The sequence below is a fragment of the Macroventuria anomochaeta genome (genome assembly GCF_010093625.1).
Source record: "Macroventuria anomochaeta strain CBS 525.71 unplaced genomic scaffold BU25scaffold_1, whole genome shotgun sequence".
NCBI lineage: Eukaryota > Fungi > Ascomycota > Dothideomycetes > Pleosporales > Didymellaceae > Macroventuria > Macroventuria anomochaeta.
Genome location: NW_022985362.1, coordinates 2,157,949 through 2,174,317, shown reverse-complemented (window position 1 = coordinate 2,174,317; position 16,369 = coordinate 2,157,949). Strand labels below are relative to the sequence as shown.

The window sequence follows — 16,369 nt, the reverse complement described above, 5'->3', positions numbered from 1 at the left end:
GACGAACTATTCTTTAAGCCATTGACTCTTCAACACTTCTCCTTCACACTTTCAATCTCCAATCTCACATCATGGCTAAGGGACGCGTCTGTTTGGCTTACTCTGGTATGACTACCCTCACTGCATGCTTCAATGTTCCTCCGTTGAGCTGTGTTTGCTATGACGAGCATTGTTGACTAACCTGACTCACAGGCGGTCTTGACACGTCCACCATTCTGCAATGGCTGATCGGTATGTCCCTTGGTACGATTGATTGCAAAGACATAAGTTAACTTTGCACGCAGAGGAGGGCTACGAAGTAGTGTGCTTCCTCGCCAACGTCGGCCAGGAGGAGCCCTGGGATGAGGTCGAGAAGAAGGCGCTTAAGATCGGCGCGAAGAAGATGGTCATCCTTGACCTGCAGAAGGAGTTCGTCGAGGAGCTCTGCTTCCGCGCCGTCCAGTGCAACGCTTCCTACGAGGGCCGCTACCTCCTCGGCACATCGCTGGCCCGCCCAGTCATCGCTCGCGCACAGATCCGAGTTGCCCAGCAAGAAGGCTGCGACTTCGTCTCCCACGGCTGCACTGGCAAGGGCAACGACCAGGTCCGCTTCGAACTCGCATTCTACACACTCCAGCCCACCATCAAGGTCATTGCGCCCTGGAGGCTGCCTGAGTTCTGCGACCGCTTCAAGGGCAGGCAAGATCTGCTCGACTATGCCGAGAAGCACGGCATTCCCGTCACATCCACCAAGGCTAAGCCATGGAGTATGGACGCCAACTTGGCTCACTGCTCCTACGAGGCCGGTATGACGCACTTTCCTTGTAGATTCTCATCTTCCCACTAACACACGCCCAGGCATCCTCGAGGACCCCAATGTCTCTCCTCCCGATGACATGTGGACCATGACCCAGTCGCCCCTCGTCGCCCCCGACAAGCCCACCGACATCACCATCCACTTCGAGAAGGGTATCCCCGTCAAGCTCGTCACACCCGAGAAGACTTACACCGAGTCGGTCGAGCTCTTCGTCGCGCTCAACAAGCTCGGCCACATGCACGGCATCGGCCGCATCGACATTGTCGAGAATCGTTTCATCGGCCTCAAGTCCCGTGGCTGCTACGACTCGCCCGCCATGACCGTCCTGCGCCTCGCACACTTGGATCTCGAGGGTCTGGTCATGGACACCCAGGTCCGTAACCTGCGCGACCAGTTCGTCTCTCACAACTGGAGCTACCAGCTGTACAACGGCATGTACTTCTCGCCCGAGCGCGAGTTCGTCGAGAACAGCTTGTTGTTCTCGCAGCGCCGTGTTAACGGTGAGGTCCGCCTTACGCTGTACAAGGGTAACGCGTACGTCCTTGGTCGCAGCTCGCAGACCGAGAAGCTGTACAGTGAGGAGGAGGCGTCGATGGACACACTTGATAACTTTAGCCCTATGGATACCACTGGCTTCATTGCTATACAGAGCATCAGGCTGAAGAAGTACGGTCTGCAGAAGCAGGAGGAGGGTGCCAACCTTAGCCGGGCATAGACGATCTAGACAGGATGGTAGGATGTGAAACGATATGACACGAGATGTAGAAGGAATAAAAGTTTAATACCCATGAACGTACGATCTTTGTGAGGGTTGCTGCCTCATTGGTCAGGCTAGGCACTGTCACGTGCGCATTCGTTGACAAAGAGCAGGTGCGAATTCCTTCAATCCTTCCGACTTCTTCAGCCTCATTGCTCTTCTGCGTTCCTACTCGTTTTGGCCCATCACTTTCTGCACTAAATACGGCATCTCCACATCACATTCTGGTAACGTAATGATCGCAATGCCTCAGCCTTGCTGCTGATCAGGAACATCATGTATCGGAAATTGATCTCGATTGATTGTGTGTTCTTGTGCCCGTTGCCCGAAAAACCTGGATCAGAGACCGCCCATACAAGCTATTGACCCTAGTCCCAATCAGAATGGTAAACAACCCAAATGCTCCTGTCCTATTATCACCGGAGAGCCACTTCCATCCAACATCATGTATAGTACCTGGAGGGTTTCTGTAAGTAAGCCAGACACTTGTCCAACTCATATCGCCTTTCTTCCCTTGGTCGCATCGATGTTATGAGAACAAGAGCGATCTTTAACCGAATTACTTTCGCACTACCACCATCGGTGTCCATGGCCCTGGTGCTTTACGACGCAAAGGCATCCACATGTCCTTCTTGCGGTATTTTCAGGGTACTAGCTGAGTCCAGATTACATCGAGGTTGGCCGGAGGCAAATCCTAACAAATCTAGCGAAAAGTCCATGTTGTCACCGTTGCTTGTCTTCCCGAGGGCCGTTGAATGCAACGTCTGCGGCTTGGATCGTGGCTGCTCTCACGGCTTGGCAAAATCAATAAAGATTACAACGTTTGCCGGCACACCTCTTTTATACTATCAAACGCCAGGAGCAAGAATGCACCTTGGAGCTAGAAATGCGTACTGAGGACAACCTCTTCACACGGTTCGTCATGAAGGTCAGTATACATAGGATTCCACTCTGCATTATCATTTCGCCTGCGCTCAACAACCCATTGACGACAGTCTTCGAAGGTAGCGCACCGGCTTGGAATTTTTGTTCATTTCCAGGACGTCCCGTTGATACTACGTCCATGCAGGCGGCCAACACTATCCGACGATGGATCGATGCTTGCCAACACGGGCATACATTCTTATAGTCCCTGGAGAGATTTGGACTCTCTTGCTGCTGTCTTCATGCCGAGTCGCGCGCATGTCAAGTCCGGAATACACAGCCATCGTGCTCCGGAGAACCGAGCGTGGTCAATATGAGCGATTGGGATCGTTAACCATGACACAGTTCCCCTGGGGAGAAAACGAGTCTCTTGAATGAAATACGGCTCGTTGATGAGTTCATAAACTCACCTCTCATTGAGCAATCCACCGTTGTAGAAAACCGAATGTCTCCAAAAAGATGTAAAGAGTTTCACAAGCATAACTTCTTCGTTGTGTTTGGTGCATCGGGGTTGCCTGTAAAGGGCCAATTGCGCGCTTTCCAAGGTTCAGAGTGCCTGTCGACTGATTACTGTTCCCACGATCTCACCGAGAATACCATGATCAAGCCCAAGAAGCTGCGAGATTCGTAGGGATGCACATTGCACCGTCAGCTACCTGATCTTGAGTCTTAGACAGTCCGATTTCTTCTACCGTTCATCTGCTTTGCCTTTCCTCGCTTCTGCCCAACAAACTGCTCTCTTCATCCACAACCTTCTTCCCCTCATCCGTCGTCGTAGTGTTTTTCTGCAGCGTAATCCAGATCGCTGCACCAATGATGAGCAGCGCTCCCTCAAAGCTTTCGAGTGGAGGTGTAGTCCCCCAGATCACTCGTTCGATAACCAATGCGAGCACCAATTGCAGGTACATCAGGTTGGTGGCTCTGCCCGCTTTCTCCCTCTGCAATCCTTCAGTCAACAAAAACTGCAAGAGGAAGCCCGTAAGTCCAATGACGGCAATCAAACCCCACTGCCCTGCACTTTCAGGCATGACGAAGTGCAAGTCTGGATGTACAAGCAGCACAAGCGCGGACCCGATGGTCGCGATGAAGGCGAAATAGTTCACGGAGATGAGTGAGTGTGCGCGTTTGCCGATTACACGGATCGTAGCATACGCAGTACTCGCTCCAAATGTGCCCAGAATAGCTGCGAGGACTGCCAGTGTTCTTTGGGTTGGGGAGACGGGAGTTGGTGTTGTTGCAGGTACAGAGTTCACGATGTAGGAGAGCACGCTGGGCTCTGGCTCGCCAGTGATAGGATCCACGGGTGGATTGGGAAAGAGCCATGTTGGACGCGCAACAAGCAGAACGCCGCTGAATGCGATGAGCGCGGCCATGGCTTCGTGGATGGTAAAGGGTTCGCGGAGCCAGAGGAAGCAGACTAGTGCTGTGAGAGTGGGGACTATGAAGGTTATGACTGTGGCGTCGGAGATGTTTAGCCATGACAATGAGTCTTCCGTTTGTTAGCTATCGTTCTCCTGACGAATGTTCTGTCGATTGATGGACTTACAATAAAGCCCAAACAGCCCGATGAAACCACAACATCCGCGGAGTACCAGCAATCCTCTGATTCCCCTCTGACCGAGTGGGAAGTCAGGGGTCTTGTGATACGCCATGTACAGCATCCCCAGAATCGTCGTGCACAGCATTCGAATAAAAATGATTTGCATAGCATGAAGCTTCGTCTCATATCCAGTCGCCAGCAGTTTGGCCGCTGTGTTCATGATCGATCCACATGTCTGCGCCACAAAGACCAATACTAAGCCGAAATTCCTATAATAGAACGCCTTCAATGCTTGCTTGAATCCCTTTTGGTGGTGTGCGCATGCTGGGTCATCTTTCTGCAATCGTTCCTGCTCTTCCTCCGGAATTGGTTCCGGTGGGATTTCCTGCAAAAAATTGTTTTGCACGGCTGGTACGGGAGGCGTGGTGGTGGTTGTTGTTGTTGTTCCGTACACCATAGTGTTTCAGACGACTGCAGGCGCCACTGGAAATATCAAGTGCGGAAGAGAGCAAGAATGAGACTCAAAGCAAATGGAAATGATCATGGGAAGAAATCTTGTGACGGCCCGAAGATGCAGAGGACCCACAATTGCCGGCAGCCGCGCCTAGCCATAGTTAGGCGGCCAATCACGATAGATCCGCTAAGGGTATGGTCTTCCCACGATGCACCGGTATCGCTGCAAATGTACTTGTGAAATCACCTTGCAAGCTTTGAGGAGACCACAGTTCCAGCTCGGTTTGCTGGATATAAATATCACGAGTTGACTTGCCTAGAGTTCAGTTCAGTGGTGTCTGATTTTTGACCCAAGAATGTAAATCTATGAGCTCAACTTTTTGAATGTTAAAAATTGCTAAAACAACAAGAAGAAAGTGCTGCGCAAGATTTGCAGGTCAACATACGTCTTGAAGACCCTTTGAATTCACTAGATATACACTATACTCCTCGCCAGGCACAACTACCAACGCTTCTGATACCTGGGTACCGGTGTCCTCTTGGCCTTCTTGTAGCCACCGGTAGAGTTACCAGTGACCTCAGTGTCCAAAACGGCAACACTGAGCTGGGGCAGACTGAACTCGAACGTGCCGCTGGTACCAGCAGTTAACTCGGTGGTCTTCGAGTCAACGATCTGGACACCGGTACGCGGGTCGTTGTAAGCATACGGATCGCCAACAGAGTTGGTGAGGACGGTCAGCTGGGCTTTAGCACCGGGCTGCACACCCTCGAAGTGAACGATGATAGGAACCGAGGCATTGTCGGTGGTATTGTAGACAGCGCCCTTCCAGACGAGCGCACCGTTGCGAGCCTCGTCCTTACCAGCACCCCAGTAGACAGGTCCATAGCTGGAGTTGGAGGAAGTTGGGAGGGTGTGAGAGATAGGGTGATGTGCGAACAGGCTCCAGCAGTACCAGGTGACAGCGCGGGTGGTCTGCCTGGCGTCGGCCGTGAATTGAATCAGAGTGATGGGCCACTGGAAGCGGTTCTCGTTCTTCAGAACGGGGGCGTAGAAAGTACCGGGGATGCGATCGGAGTTGCGCTCGTAGCCGAGGAGAGAGACAGCCTCACCGACAGCGCCGATCCACCAAGGGTACTTGTAGAGAGGCCCGTTCCAGCGAGGTGGAGTGGCACCGTTGACGTGGGTGGCAGCGACCTCACCGATGATGTGGCCGATGTCATTGTCGAAGCGGTCGAACTCCTCGACAAGCTCATCCGGCTCGCGGTAAGGGTGGTAGTCACCAATGGCGTCAGCAGGGTACTTGATACCGTCTACCAGGTTAGGACCGGTAGTAGCACCCTCAGGGGCGGGATCGCTGGTGGCGGACGAGCCGATGATTTGGATTTCAGGATATTTGGCCTTGATAGCGTCGTGGAACATGATGAAGCGGTACTCCTTGTAAGAGTCCCAACCTTCAGGAAAACCGGCGAGCCAGTCCTCGTTACCAATTTCGACGTAGTTGAGCTCAAAAGGCTCAGGGTGGCCGAGAGCAGCACGCTTAGCACCCCACTCAGTATCGACTGAACCGCGAACGAACTCGATCTCGTTAAGAGCATCGTCAATGAAAGGCTGGAGGTCCTCCTTAGGAGTGACATCGCCGTTCAGCGCGAGGCCAGCCCAGACACCAATAACGATCTGGAGGTCCATATCCTCAGCCCACTCGAGGTACTCCATCATACCAAGACCGTGAGTTTGCTGGTAGCCCCAAACACCCTGGAAACCAGGGCGCTCCTTGAGCGGACCAAGGGTGTCCTTCCAGTCCCAGTAGGTGTCGTTCTCGAGTCCCTCAAGCATGTTACCGCCGGGGAAGCGAAGGAAGTGGGGATTCATCTCGGCAAGGGCCTCGGCAATGTCAACGCGGAGACCGTTCTTGCGGTTCTTGTATGTGGGAGGGAACAGGCTGATTAGGTTGAAGTCGAGAGATCCGCTTTGGGTACCCTTGGGATCGAAAGTGATAGCAAAAGTGTTGTTCGAGTTAGGAGCATCCTTCTCGGGAGTGAGCTCAAAAGTGTGCTCGGTCCACTCGGAGTCAACAGACTTGGACTCAACCTGGACAGAGCCGAAAACATCGTCCGTCAGGTTCGACTGCAGCGAAGCTGTGAATGCACCTGTGTAGGCGCCCTTGACCCAGAAAGACCCAGTGTACTTGTGCGCCCTGACATCAATACCCCAGTAACCCTCGTTCTCGAAGCCGACCTTGCCGACAGTGCTGTTACCAGCAGCCACCTTCATTGAGGCAGGCAGCGCCTTGGAGAGTGGCTGAGTGCCATTGTTGATAGTAAGGCTGGCACCATTGATGGGAAAATAGTGAGCTGTGGAGACCGGGAAAGCCTTGCTGTACTGGAAAGCACGGTTCTGAATCAACTCAGCGTAGATACCACCATCTCCGGAGTTGTTGATGTCCTGAGGCTATTAGAGACTTTAAGTATAGTATCATGGTTGTAATCACCTCATGGAGGAAGCCGTATCCGTAAGGGTGGCCAAACTTGCCAGTCTGGTTACCTCCATTAGACTGGACGACAATGTCGACAGCACCGACGGTTGCTACGGCAGTAGCTGCAAGGAACGCCTTTGCGAAGAGTCCCATGTTGAGGACTGTGAAGATTGCTGCTCACAAACTGAAGATCAAATAACGCGTCCGGGTCCCTGGCTTTTGTAGCTCTACCATTTTTCCATGCCATTTCATCCGGAACTTGGCAATGCAACTTTCAACTTGCCGTGTTGATCCCCACAAAAGTTTGCTTTCACCACCATGCTTGATCTGGGTATTCGGGATAGTAGTTCCCGCAGGTACACACGCATGTCAGCCTCCCGAGCGGCATCAAGCCTCAGCCATTGGAGGAAGTTCGACGCCTCTACCGGGCGGAGAAATGTAACTGTTTTAATTCCTTACGCGCCGTTCCTGAGAATCCATGTCGATCGGAAGGAACCCCTCTTACAGTGACGTGATGCTCAGGAAACGGCTTAGACGTGACCGGGGTATCTGGCGGGCATTCACCAGTTTAAGACCGCGGACCTCGCATCGCAACGGGTGCGCCATCCCACACTCGTGTTTGTGTCGATGCTTTCGCGGGGATTGTGGAGAACTTGGAGAAGCGTCGCGGAGATTCTGCCGAAACGCCAAACAGAGGTTCGCAGACTCTCCGATCGCCTTACGTCTTGTTCTGCCGAACGAAAAACCCACCGGACATTCATCGCATGAGTTGCTGTACACTGGGGATCGGATGAGGAAGACGTTCACGATATATGAGCGTTCAGTCGAGAGAAGCTGCGCCGTCCGAAGGAGCAGATATTGCTGCAACTAGCGCCTCGGCAAGTCAGCGAGGGTTAAGCCGCAACTTCCAACAACAGTAGAGATGTGGCCATCACAATCGTTGCAACCCAAATCTTCCCATTATTGAACAGGTACAGCTTCACTATTGTCATCACCAATTGACGCTTAAAGCTGGGCTATAGGGGTCTGTAAAGACGAGACTGGTCCGAAAGCAACATCCATTGTGTCTTGCAACGACCATCACCGTATACGCAACACTACTGCCCAGGCATATTCGGAAGAACACTCAAGGTTTGATCTTACATAGGCCTACTTACCACCACATTTAAATGTTGATATTTCACTCCAGTCGTTCCAAAAGTCGAGATGTCGCACGCAGATGCACGGTCGGCGTCTAAAAGTTTCTGCTGACGTCACGCGGCAGCACCTCACAACATCGCGAAGTGTCTGGACTGAATCGTTACAACATCAGACCAACATCGATCTATTGATGTTTGAAACCCGGAAACAGATGGAGATGGCACTGGTGTTACTTTGATGGAACTAGAACGCGACATGATGGAATATTCGCTAAACACTTGTGCATATTCGTAACGACAATGAGCTGAAGCTACCGCGGCATCAACAACACCGTTTCCCCACTACCTTCAGCCTTTGTATTTTGTAATGACGCGACGATTCAGGAGGAGTAGTCCCAAACCGCCGCCGCGACCACCAAAGGATCTGAAGGCGGCGGACATGCGTCGCAAGGGGAAGCCACCACTTATTCAGGAGTCAAATCCGATTCCAGAAGACCTGGAGTCTGGAATCATCCGCAACTGGAACTTATCAACGCGGGACATCAGCACTTGCGTTCCACCAGAACTCTGGCCACGCAATGAGCCGGATCCAAAGAAATGGCATATCGACGTCATCCATCTTCTGCACGAAGCGTCTACGATAAAATGGAAAGAGAACGGCAAAGTATCATGTTCAAATAACGAGTGGTTTTGTTCAAGCATGAAACATGAGATCCGTTCGCGTCAACTCAGGAACAAGTCAGCCGAGGGCAAAGCGGCCTGGATGACCGCAACGGACCTAAAGAAAGTGATCAAGAAGCTACATTTCATGGCTAGGGATGAAGAGGACGCTCGGGCTAAAGGGGAAGAGTGGAGAGAAGTTAAAGAAGATCAAAAACCGAGTGTACGACGAGGTAGATCAGGAGCCAACAACACCACAGCCACGCAAGACAAACCAGACGAGGCAAATGGGACAGACTTCACTCAGCAAGAGACGACAAAAGCAGCACCACGTGGCCGAGACAGGCTGAAGAGAAATGAACCAAATGGGCGAGAGACGGTCAGACCAGGAACAAAGCGCCAAGCATCTGATCTCCCCATCCGACCAGCCCGCAAGCTCCGCGGCGTCAAACTTCCAAAGACCAAGCCCAAGCCCGCTGCACCGCCCCCAGTTACACCAGCCAACCCTCTTGAAAACTCCGACGAAGAAGAAGAGGAAGACAGGGAGAATGAACCCCCCGAGCCCGTGAGCGGGCGGCACATTTATGGCGACTTCATCAAGCCAACTACGGTCGACTTCAATGCCGAAAATGAAGCTCCAGCGCAAGCACGAACGCGCCAGACGCGCAAACGCGGACGCGCTGACCATGACAAGCCACCTACAGAAGTACAGATCGACTCCGATCCACGAGATATCGACGCCACGGGGTTTCTGTCCGAGCTTGATCCAAAGGAGGCACGAAGAAGACGCAAGCCAAGATTATCCCGTCTACAGCAGGACCCCGTGTGGGAGCCAGCGTGGTCTCAAGATGTGCCCGCACCGCCAGAGACGCCGTTGCTGGCACCGGCTACCGATGTACCAGTATCAGGAACGCCAGCCGCACCGCAAGCAGCGGGTCTGGCTGCGGTGTCTAGTCCGCCTGCGCAACCGATGACCCACAGTAAGGATGCTGCAATCAAGTTGTTGCTAGAGTTGCTGCCGATGATACCGGAACACGCGACACCTGACGAGCGCAGTATGCTTGAAGATAGGGCGTCAATGATACATAGGGACATCATTACATACAAGACGGCGGTGTGGGAGATCAATGAGCGGATGCAGGGGTAGCGGGGGTTACATAACGTCCCTGTGCAGAGATACACCACCACCAAACCACCTCGAACCTCCTCCTTTCGTGCAGATCATCTCTCGCCTATAACAGCTTATTCTTTGGCTGTTGCTCCCTGGTCTCCCGCACTGCAGCTAGAAAACTACAGCAGTTGTGGTCGTCCTGTTGATTGTTACCTGCACCGCGTCGAGCATAGTACTGGCTTTGCATTTTCTGCACGTGATTGTAGCCTGCGCTGAATAACTCCAGTGACCTGGACGAACAAGATGTACACTATCCTAAATGCAGCCTAACGCCTTTGTAGGTACACCAACCGCTATCCCTGTTATCAGTTGCGTGTACATGAGATGAGGCCCTATGCTCTGCACAGACTGGCTACTCCCCGCATGTGTTAGACGCCGTGTCTATATCCCGACTACCAGTAGTACTATACTACTATCTGCATGCAAGTTTGCAAAGCTTGTATGCATCGTGCTTATTATTGTGTTCGTACACAAGTCTACAGCCCACACTCTGACTACTCAGCCAGCGTCACGTCCCTAGATCTAGGCTCTCTAAACGCCACCGGTTCAGCGTCGCTGTAGAAGACTCAGTGTCAGGATGGCTAGGCCTGAGGACTTGTGTTCGTGCTTGAACGCATGCTTCCATTAGCGACATAACCTCCAGCTTGCAACCTTGCGTGAACGCGAGGTTGGCCATTACCGTCAGTGTGTCTGGATGGTCATCTCCAAGTATCCTCTTCCTTGCCTCCCTCACCCGTGTTTCTAGGGTTTCGGCGTCCGCAAACTGCCCTTGGCTCCATAACACCGACCCAAGGTTGCTAACGCTGGTGAGCGTGTCGGGGTGCTCGAGTCCAAGCACCTTCTCGCTTCCTTCCAGCGCTCGTCGATACATCGCTTCTGCCTCCTCGTATTTGCCCTGACTCAACAGCACCGACCCAAGGTTGCTGACGCTGGTGAGCGTGTCGGGGTGGCTCGAGCCCAAGCACCTTCTCTGACACTTCTAGATCTCATCGATGCATCGCTTCTGCCTCCTCGTACTTGCCCTGACTCGACAGCACCGACCCAAGGTTGCTGACGCTGGTGAGCGTGTCGGGGTGCTTGAGCCCAAGCGCCTTCTCTCTTCCTTCCAGCGCTCGTCGATGCATTGCTTCTGCCTCTTCGTACTTGCCCTGCCTCGACAGCACCGACCCAAGGTTGCTGACGCTGGTGAGCGTGTCGGGGTGCTCGAGCCCAAGCACCTTCTCTGACCCTTCTAGATCTCGTCGATGCATCGCTTCTGCCTCCTCGTACTTGCCCTGCCTCTCCAGCACCGACCCAAGGTTGCTGACGCTGGTGAGCGTGTCGGGGTGCTCGAGCCCAAGCGCCTTCTCGCTTCCTTCCAGCGCTCGTCGATGCATCGCTTCTGCCTCCTCGTATTTGCCCTGACTCAACAGCACCGACCCAAGGTTGCTGACGCTGGTGAGCGTATCGGGGTGCTCGAGCCCAAGCACCTTCTCTGACCCTTCTAGATCTCGTCGATGCATCGCTTCTGCCTCCTCATACTTGCCCTGCCTCTCCAGCACCAACCCAAGGTTGCTGACGCTGGTGAGCGTGTCGGGGTGCTCGAGCCCAAGCGCCTTCTCTCTTCCTTCCAGCGCTCGTCGATGCATCGCTTCTGCCTCCTCGTACTTGCCCTGCCTCTCCAGTACCGACCCAAGGTTGCTGACACTGGTGAGCGTGTAGGGGTACTCGAGCCCAAGCGCCTTTTCGTACCCTTCCAACGCTCGTCGATGCATCACTTCTGCCTCCTCGTACTTGCCCTGCCTCGACAGCACCGTCCCAAGGTTGCTGACGCTGATGAGCGTGTAGGGGTGCTCGAGCCCAAGTACCTCCTCTCTTGCCGCAACTGCACTGCGTCCAATCCGCTCTGCCTCTGCATACTGCCCCATCAACATCAGGTACCACGCCGTGTTGGTCGCGATTGTCGCTCGGTTCAGCCTCGCCTCGTCGTTCTTCTCCGTGCTGTAGCCAAGTACCTTCGTCGAGTGCGGAAGCAGAGTTCGACAAGCCGCCCACGTCTCGTGCTGCCCGCTGGGAAACGCCGCAGCCATGATTCGCAGCGCTGCTCTCTGCCACACACTGACTTGACCATGCAACTTTACCCATTCTCTCGTCGCCAGCTGCACCAAGCTGTGCATCTCAAACAGTTGCTCCTGGAGTCGCATTTCTGACTGCTCTCTAGCTTGCGCCCTGATTAGAGAGAATCGTAGCAATGGCCCTACAACTTCTGCAAACTGCAGCTTGCTTCTGCCCTCATATAGTACGTGTTCGGGGATACCCTGTCTGTCGAACATGGTCATCAGCGAGAGCAGGTCCGCCGCCTCAGGCCTTGTCTTTCGGATCTGCTCGAACGATAGTTGCCAGGTGGTGATGACGGCGCTTGATACAGTAGCGTCTCGCCTTATGTCTCTTGCTTCCTTGTTGTTTAGGAGGTGCGCTTGGTTCTCCTCACTCTCGCGGAAAAGCTTAAGATACGCAGCGATATCCACCATCAGTTTGTTCACTGTGATGTACGCGGCCGCCTGCGTGACAGCGAGCGGGATGCCTTCCAGCGTCTTGACAAGCTCTCGCGCGTCGCCTTCGGATGACTTGTCCACCTGTGTCTTCGACTTCAACAATGTCAGAGCATCTCGCTCGCCCATGGGCTTCACCTCAATCACGTTGTGTCCCTCCCCCACCAGGTTCACGGCAGGGATCAGATCTCGCGAGGTGACCAGTATCCAGCCGTGTGCCGCTTGCGGAAGGAAGCTCGCCAACGGCGCCGCCGCTTCCCGAGTGGGTTCAAGCCCTTGCGCAGCGCTACCTGAACTGTCAGTAGCGCCGGGAGAGGCGAACACGCGATCGTCGTCAGCGTTGTCGACGATCATTAGCCACCGCCCGTTCCTCTCGTCGCAGAGCCAGTTGTGCACCAAGCGGAAGATGTCCGTCTTGGGGTCGTCGCGCCCCGGCAGCTCTACCCTGACGGCAATCTCTTGATAGGCTTGCTTAAACCTGGCGACATTGCTTGCGTGCACCCAGAACACCCACATGTCCGGCGCAGCCTCTCTGGTTCTGTACGCGTACTCGATGGCAATCTGCGACTTTCTACAAACAGGATAAGCAAATGTCCGTGACTGCTTGTGCATGATGACTGCTTGTGTGTGAAAATGCTTACCCTACGCCTCCTAGGCCGACAAGCGCTACACGGCTGTGACTTGGCAAAGCCGAGCCTCTGTGTATCTCCCCGATCTTTGCGAGGACGTCCCTTCGGCCCACAAATGCACTGTCTCGTGGAAACGGTACCATGTTGCACGATTTAGGCCTGTTCTGCGCTCGCGCTAGAAGCCAGCGTGGTTAGCTACGATCAAGCTAAACAGACACAGCTCCTTGCTTGGCAGACAGAGCATGCGTTAATTCAAAGTGCCACAGCTGCGTACCAAAGCGATCTGCCACCACTCTCGGAGCGTCCCGCGCAAACTGCCTAAGCTTGTCCCGCGCGCTGCTGTACCCTCGAGCGTTCTTGTTGTCGAACTTGACGATCATCGAGTGGTCGGCGTCTAGGGGGATCTTCTCTTCCATAGCATCTGGGAGCTGGAGAAGCGCTGAGTCGCTGTCTACGGCGGTGACGAAGTCGCCAGTCCTCGTCCATCGCTTGCTCTCGCTGTCCTGTCACGAACGCGTCAGCGACCTTCTCGCGCCTTGCTGGTGTCGCGACGTCGTACAAACTGCAGCTGCCGCGTCTGCACTGTCTCGTAGAAGCTCACCACCTTGCGGTCTCGAACGAGGTTCCTGAAGTCGTCTAGCTGCAATGCTAGCAGATCGGACTTTTTTTTGATCTGCCCCAGCAGCTCTCTGCGCGGGTGACCGTGCTCCCCAGCAAGCATCTTCTGGATGTCGTCTACGACGAGCCCCCTGTGCGGGATCCCAAACAGAAGCATGCCGTAGGTGGCCTTGTGCAGAGAAGCTATCGTCGGATGGTCGTCTTCCGTCGTCTGGACCGCCTTGACAAGGCACTAAGGAGCTGCTTAGCTCTGTGCGCGTAGCTTCCTGAGCGTGCGACCTACATGAGCGAGTATGATACCGCCAAAGCTGTGTGCGATGAAGAAGAGCGGCCGCTGTCGTAGCTAGCGCGTTGCAACTGTCAGCCTTGCGCTTGCGCACTCACACACCCGCAACAGCAGCCTGTATCCGTACTCACCTCCTCTGTGCCCCGCACCTTCTTGAGCTCCTCCAGCAGGCCCCGGCCGTAGTCCATGATGGTGTCCACCCCGTGGCTCGACAGCTTCGAGTTGTAGCCGTAGATCATGGTGCGGCAGCACGGCAGGTCTTTGCACAGGAAGTTGCGCAGCCACATGCGCCCGAGGCTGCCTTCACCCCGCCACGAATCGTACGCGTGGCCGTCGAGGCCGGTGATGGCGATCACACTGCGCGCACAGAGTCAGCAGCTAGACAGCGCCAACAAATAGGAAGAGCAAGCCGTGTAGAAGAGAACAAAACGACATGGTGCGTACTCTGCAACAACTGGTGCGTCAGGCGTTGGCGTATACAGCTGGGTGAAGCCGAAGAAGTGCTGGTCGAAGTTTATGTCCGTGTCGCCCATGTCCGTGTCGCCCGTGTCCGTGTCGCCCGTGTCCGTGTCGCCCATCTCCATTTGCGACTCCCCCAACGGATCGGCTATCAGCTCTGACAGGAACGCAGGCACCCCGCCACGGCACTCCACCAGCGCCACCTTTTCCTCATCGTTGTAGCAGGAGGGCACAACAGCCACTCTGACGTCTGTCTTCGACTTTTCTTCGTTTGCCAGGTTGTCGTTGATGGCAGCCTTCAGCAATGCCGTCAGCTCGTGGTCAGGCTGCGAGGCTGCGAGGCCGGTGACGCGGAGAACAGGGCCCTTCTTTGTGGCGGCCATGTTGATTCAGAAGAGGTGCATAGCTGAGCGCGGTGAGTGGCAGCGTCTACAGCCTGGAAGTCTCGAGCAGGCCGGCGGAGGGCTGATGGGCGGAGGGTTAGTGGCATCGTGAGCTGGTGGTGAGCGGCCATCGCTGGGCTGTGCTGCGTGGGGTGCATCGCATGGCGTGCCGCCTGGGGCTGACGCAGACAAGATGGTGCAGGCAGCGCGCGTGCAGGCAGGCAGGACGTGTATGGCAAGGCTGGCTGAGCGCGTGACAATCTGCGTTATCGATAGAGGGCGACCCTGTGCTGCGTCGAGTGTCGTAGCGCGTCTTAACTCAACGTTTAGCCGTCCAGTGCAGCCTGTCGGCGTGGGGCCGTCCGTCCCACTAGCAACCGCGCAACCGCGCAACCGCGCAACCGCACAACCATAGCGCCCGTGGCGGCGGCCCCGTACTCGAAGCGAAGCGCGGCCTTCTCCCGTCGCGTCTAGGCCTGCGTCCTTCCTGTTACGCCAACGCTCAGCTCTCTATATGACGCAAGTTTCTAAACGTGCTCCTTCACATAAGCGTACTGAACGCTGCTCGCTGAGACACACGCTGCTTGGCGCATGTCCTAGAAATTGGGACGAAGATAGATCTTCCGTACCTCTGTTACCTGAGTGCTTCAGAGACTTCCAAAGTAGAGGTGGCTGTGCCGCAACTAGGGTGCAAAGCCAGCGCGATGCTGGATGCGGTGCACGTAACAATCGACAGGACGACCACAACTGCTGTAGTTTTCTAGCTGCAGTGCGGGAGACCAGGGAGCAACAGCCAAAGAATAAGCTGTTATAGGCGAGAGATGATCTGCACGAAAGGAGGAGGTTCGAGGTGGTTTGGTGGTTTGGTGGTGAGTCCATCTCTGCACAGGGGGTTTCTCGCTACTGAGGTGGGGACGTTAACCTTCAAATCAGATACGCGATTGAGTTGAGGGGAAGCGTTCCCGGCTCTTGCATCATGCATTTAGAACCAAGGGAGGGCTTTTCAGATTTCGTCACCGATATCACTTCAGGGGTTATAGAGCCTCAGATCCTCAAAGTCTCCTTCGGCTTCAATGAAACATCACACCTAGGCAGAGAAGCCCGCCGAATCCATTCCCTGCAGCACTTGTCCTGCAGGAACCCCACGTGTCCAAATGCGTGAAAAGACAGCGGCTCGCTAGCTAGTTTGCAGACATCGTCATACCGCTCCGCCGCCTTGGATGACCCTGATTCATCAGAGCTTCAGTTTGCACATGTAGGGAAGTTTTGCAGGGAAGCACATCGATATCTTCAATATACACCAACATCTTCTGGGACTGGAGGCCACCCGAAGTTACACATTGAAATCTGGCAAACGAGCAAGGCGCCATCGATGTTCAACATTTGTATCCTCCCGGCACCGGTGGCAGCATCACTTTCAAAGAGACAGAATATGAGCATGTTGCAGCAAGCTCGTAGCCTGTCGCAACATGTGTCCATGTTTCTGCGATTCCCTGATGAGTTTGTCGGCTTTATTACCAATTCAGAACGCAAGTTATCCATCTAGGCA

General features: G+C 54.4%; 6 protein-coding genes across 6 annotated transcripts; 3 read left to right on the top strand and 3 right to left on the bottom strand.

Annotated features, from left to right (window-relative positions):
* The first annotated feature begins 11 nt into the window (after window positions 1–11).
* Window positions 12–1,583, top strand: BU25DRAFT_444578 (argininosuccinate synthase). Its single transcript, XM_033700050.1, has 4 exons — window positions 12–105; window positions 193–231; window positions 285–785; window positions 838–1,583. Exons 1-4 carry the CDS (start codon window positions 72–74, stop codon window positions 1,509–1,511), a joined length of 1,248 nt encoding a protein of 415 aa, XP_033568171.1. The 5' UTR covers window positions 12–71; the 3' UTR covers window positions 1,512–1,583.
* Window positions 1,584–1,951: 368 nt separating this feature from the next.
* BU25DRAFT_17418 (uncharacterized protein) lies at window positions 1,952–2,546 on the top strand. Its single transcript, XM_033699437.1, has one exon. The coding sequence runs from the start codon at window positions 2,085–2,087 to the stop codon at window positions 2,448–2,450; it is 366 nt and encodes a 121-aa protein (XP_033568170.1). The 5' UTR covers window positions 1,952–2,084; the 3' UTR covers window positions 2,451–2,546.
* Window positions 2,547–3,172: 626 nt separating this feature from the next.
* BU25DRAFT_328571 (DUF6-domain-containing protein) lies at window positions 3,173–4,474 on the bottom strand (the record flags this gene model as incomplete). Its single annotated transcript, XM_033699529.1, has 2 exons — window positions 3,173–3,966; window positions 4,024–4,474. The coding sequence occupies 2 exons, from the start codon at window positions 4,472–4,474 to the stop codon at window positions 3,173–3,175; spliced, it is 1,245 nt and encodes a 414-aa protein (XP_033568169.1).
* A 498-nt stretch (window positions 4,475–4,972) lies between these two features.
* BU25DRAFT_436285 (glycoside hydrolase family 51 protein) lies at window positions 4,973–7,097 on the bottom strand (the record flags this gene model as incomplete). The annotated part of the gene is made up of 2 exons (XM_033700013.1): window positions 4,973–6,913; window positions 6,960–7,097. 2 exons carry the CDS (start codon window positions 7,095–7,097, stop codon window positions 4,973–4,975), a joined length of 2,079 nt encoding a protein of 692 aa, XP_033568168.1.
* A 1,129-nt stretch (window positions 7,098–8,226) lies between these two features.
* On the top strand, window positions 8,227–10,156 carry BU25DRAFT_17350 (uncharacterized protein). The gene has a single exon (XM_033699436.1). It carries the CDS (start codon window positions 8,451–8,453, stop codon window positions 9,888–9,890), a length of 1,440 nt encoding a protein of 479 aa, XP_033568167.1. The 5' UTR covers window positions 8,227–8,450; the 3' UTR covers window positions 9,891–10,156.
* Window positions 10,157–10,422: 266 nt separating this feature from the next.
* BU25DRAFT_486954 (TPR-like protein) lies at window positions 10,423–15,084 on the bottom strand (the record flags this gene model as incomplete). Its single annotated transcript, XM_033700196.1, has 8 exons — window positions 14,423–15,084; window positions 14,110–14,335; window positions 13,976–14,026; window positions 13,634–13,924; window positions 13,349–13,577; window positions 13,087–13,249; window positions 10,932–13,016; window positions 10,423–10,837 (listed from the first exon to the last, which is right to left on the bottom strand). The coding sequence occupies exons 1-8, from the start codon at window positions 14,818–14,820 to the stop codon at window positions 10,423–10,425; spliced, it is 3,858 nt and encodes a 1,285-aa protein (XP_033568166.1). The 5' UTR covers window positions 14,821–15,084.
* Window positions 15,085–16,369: the final 1,285 nt, after the last annotated feature.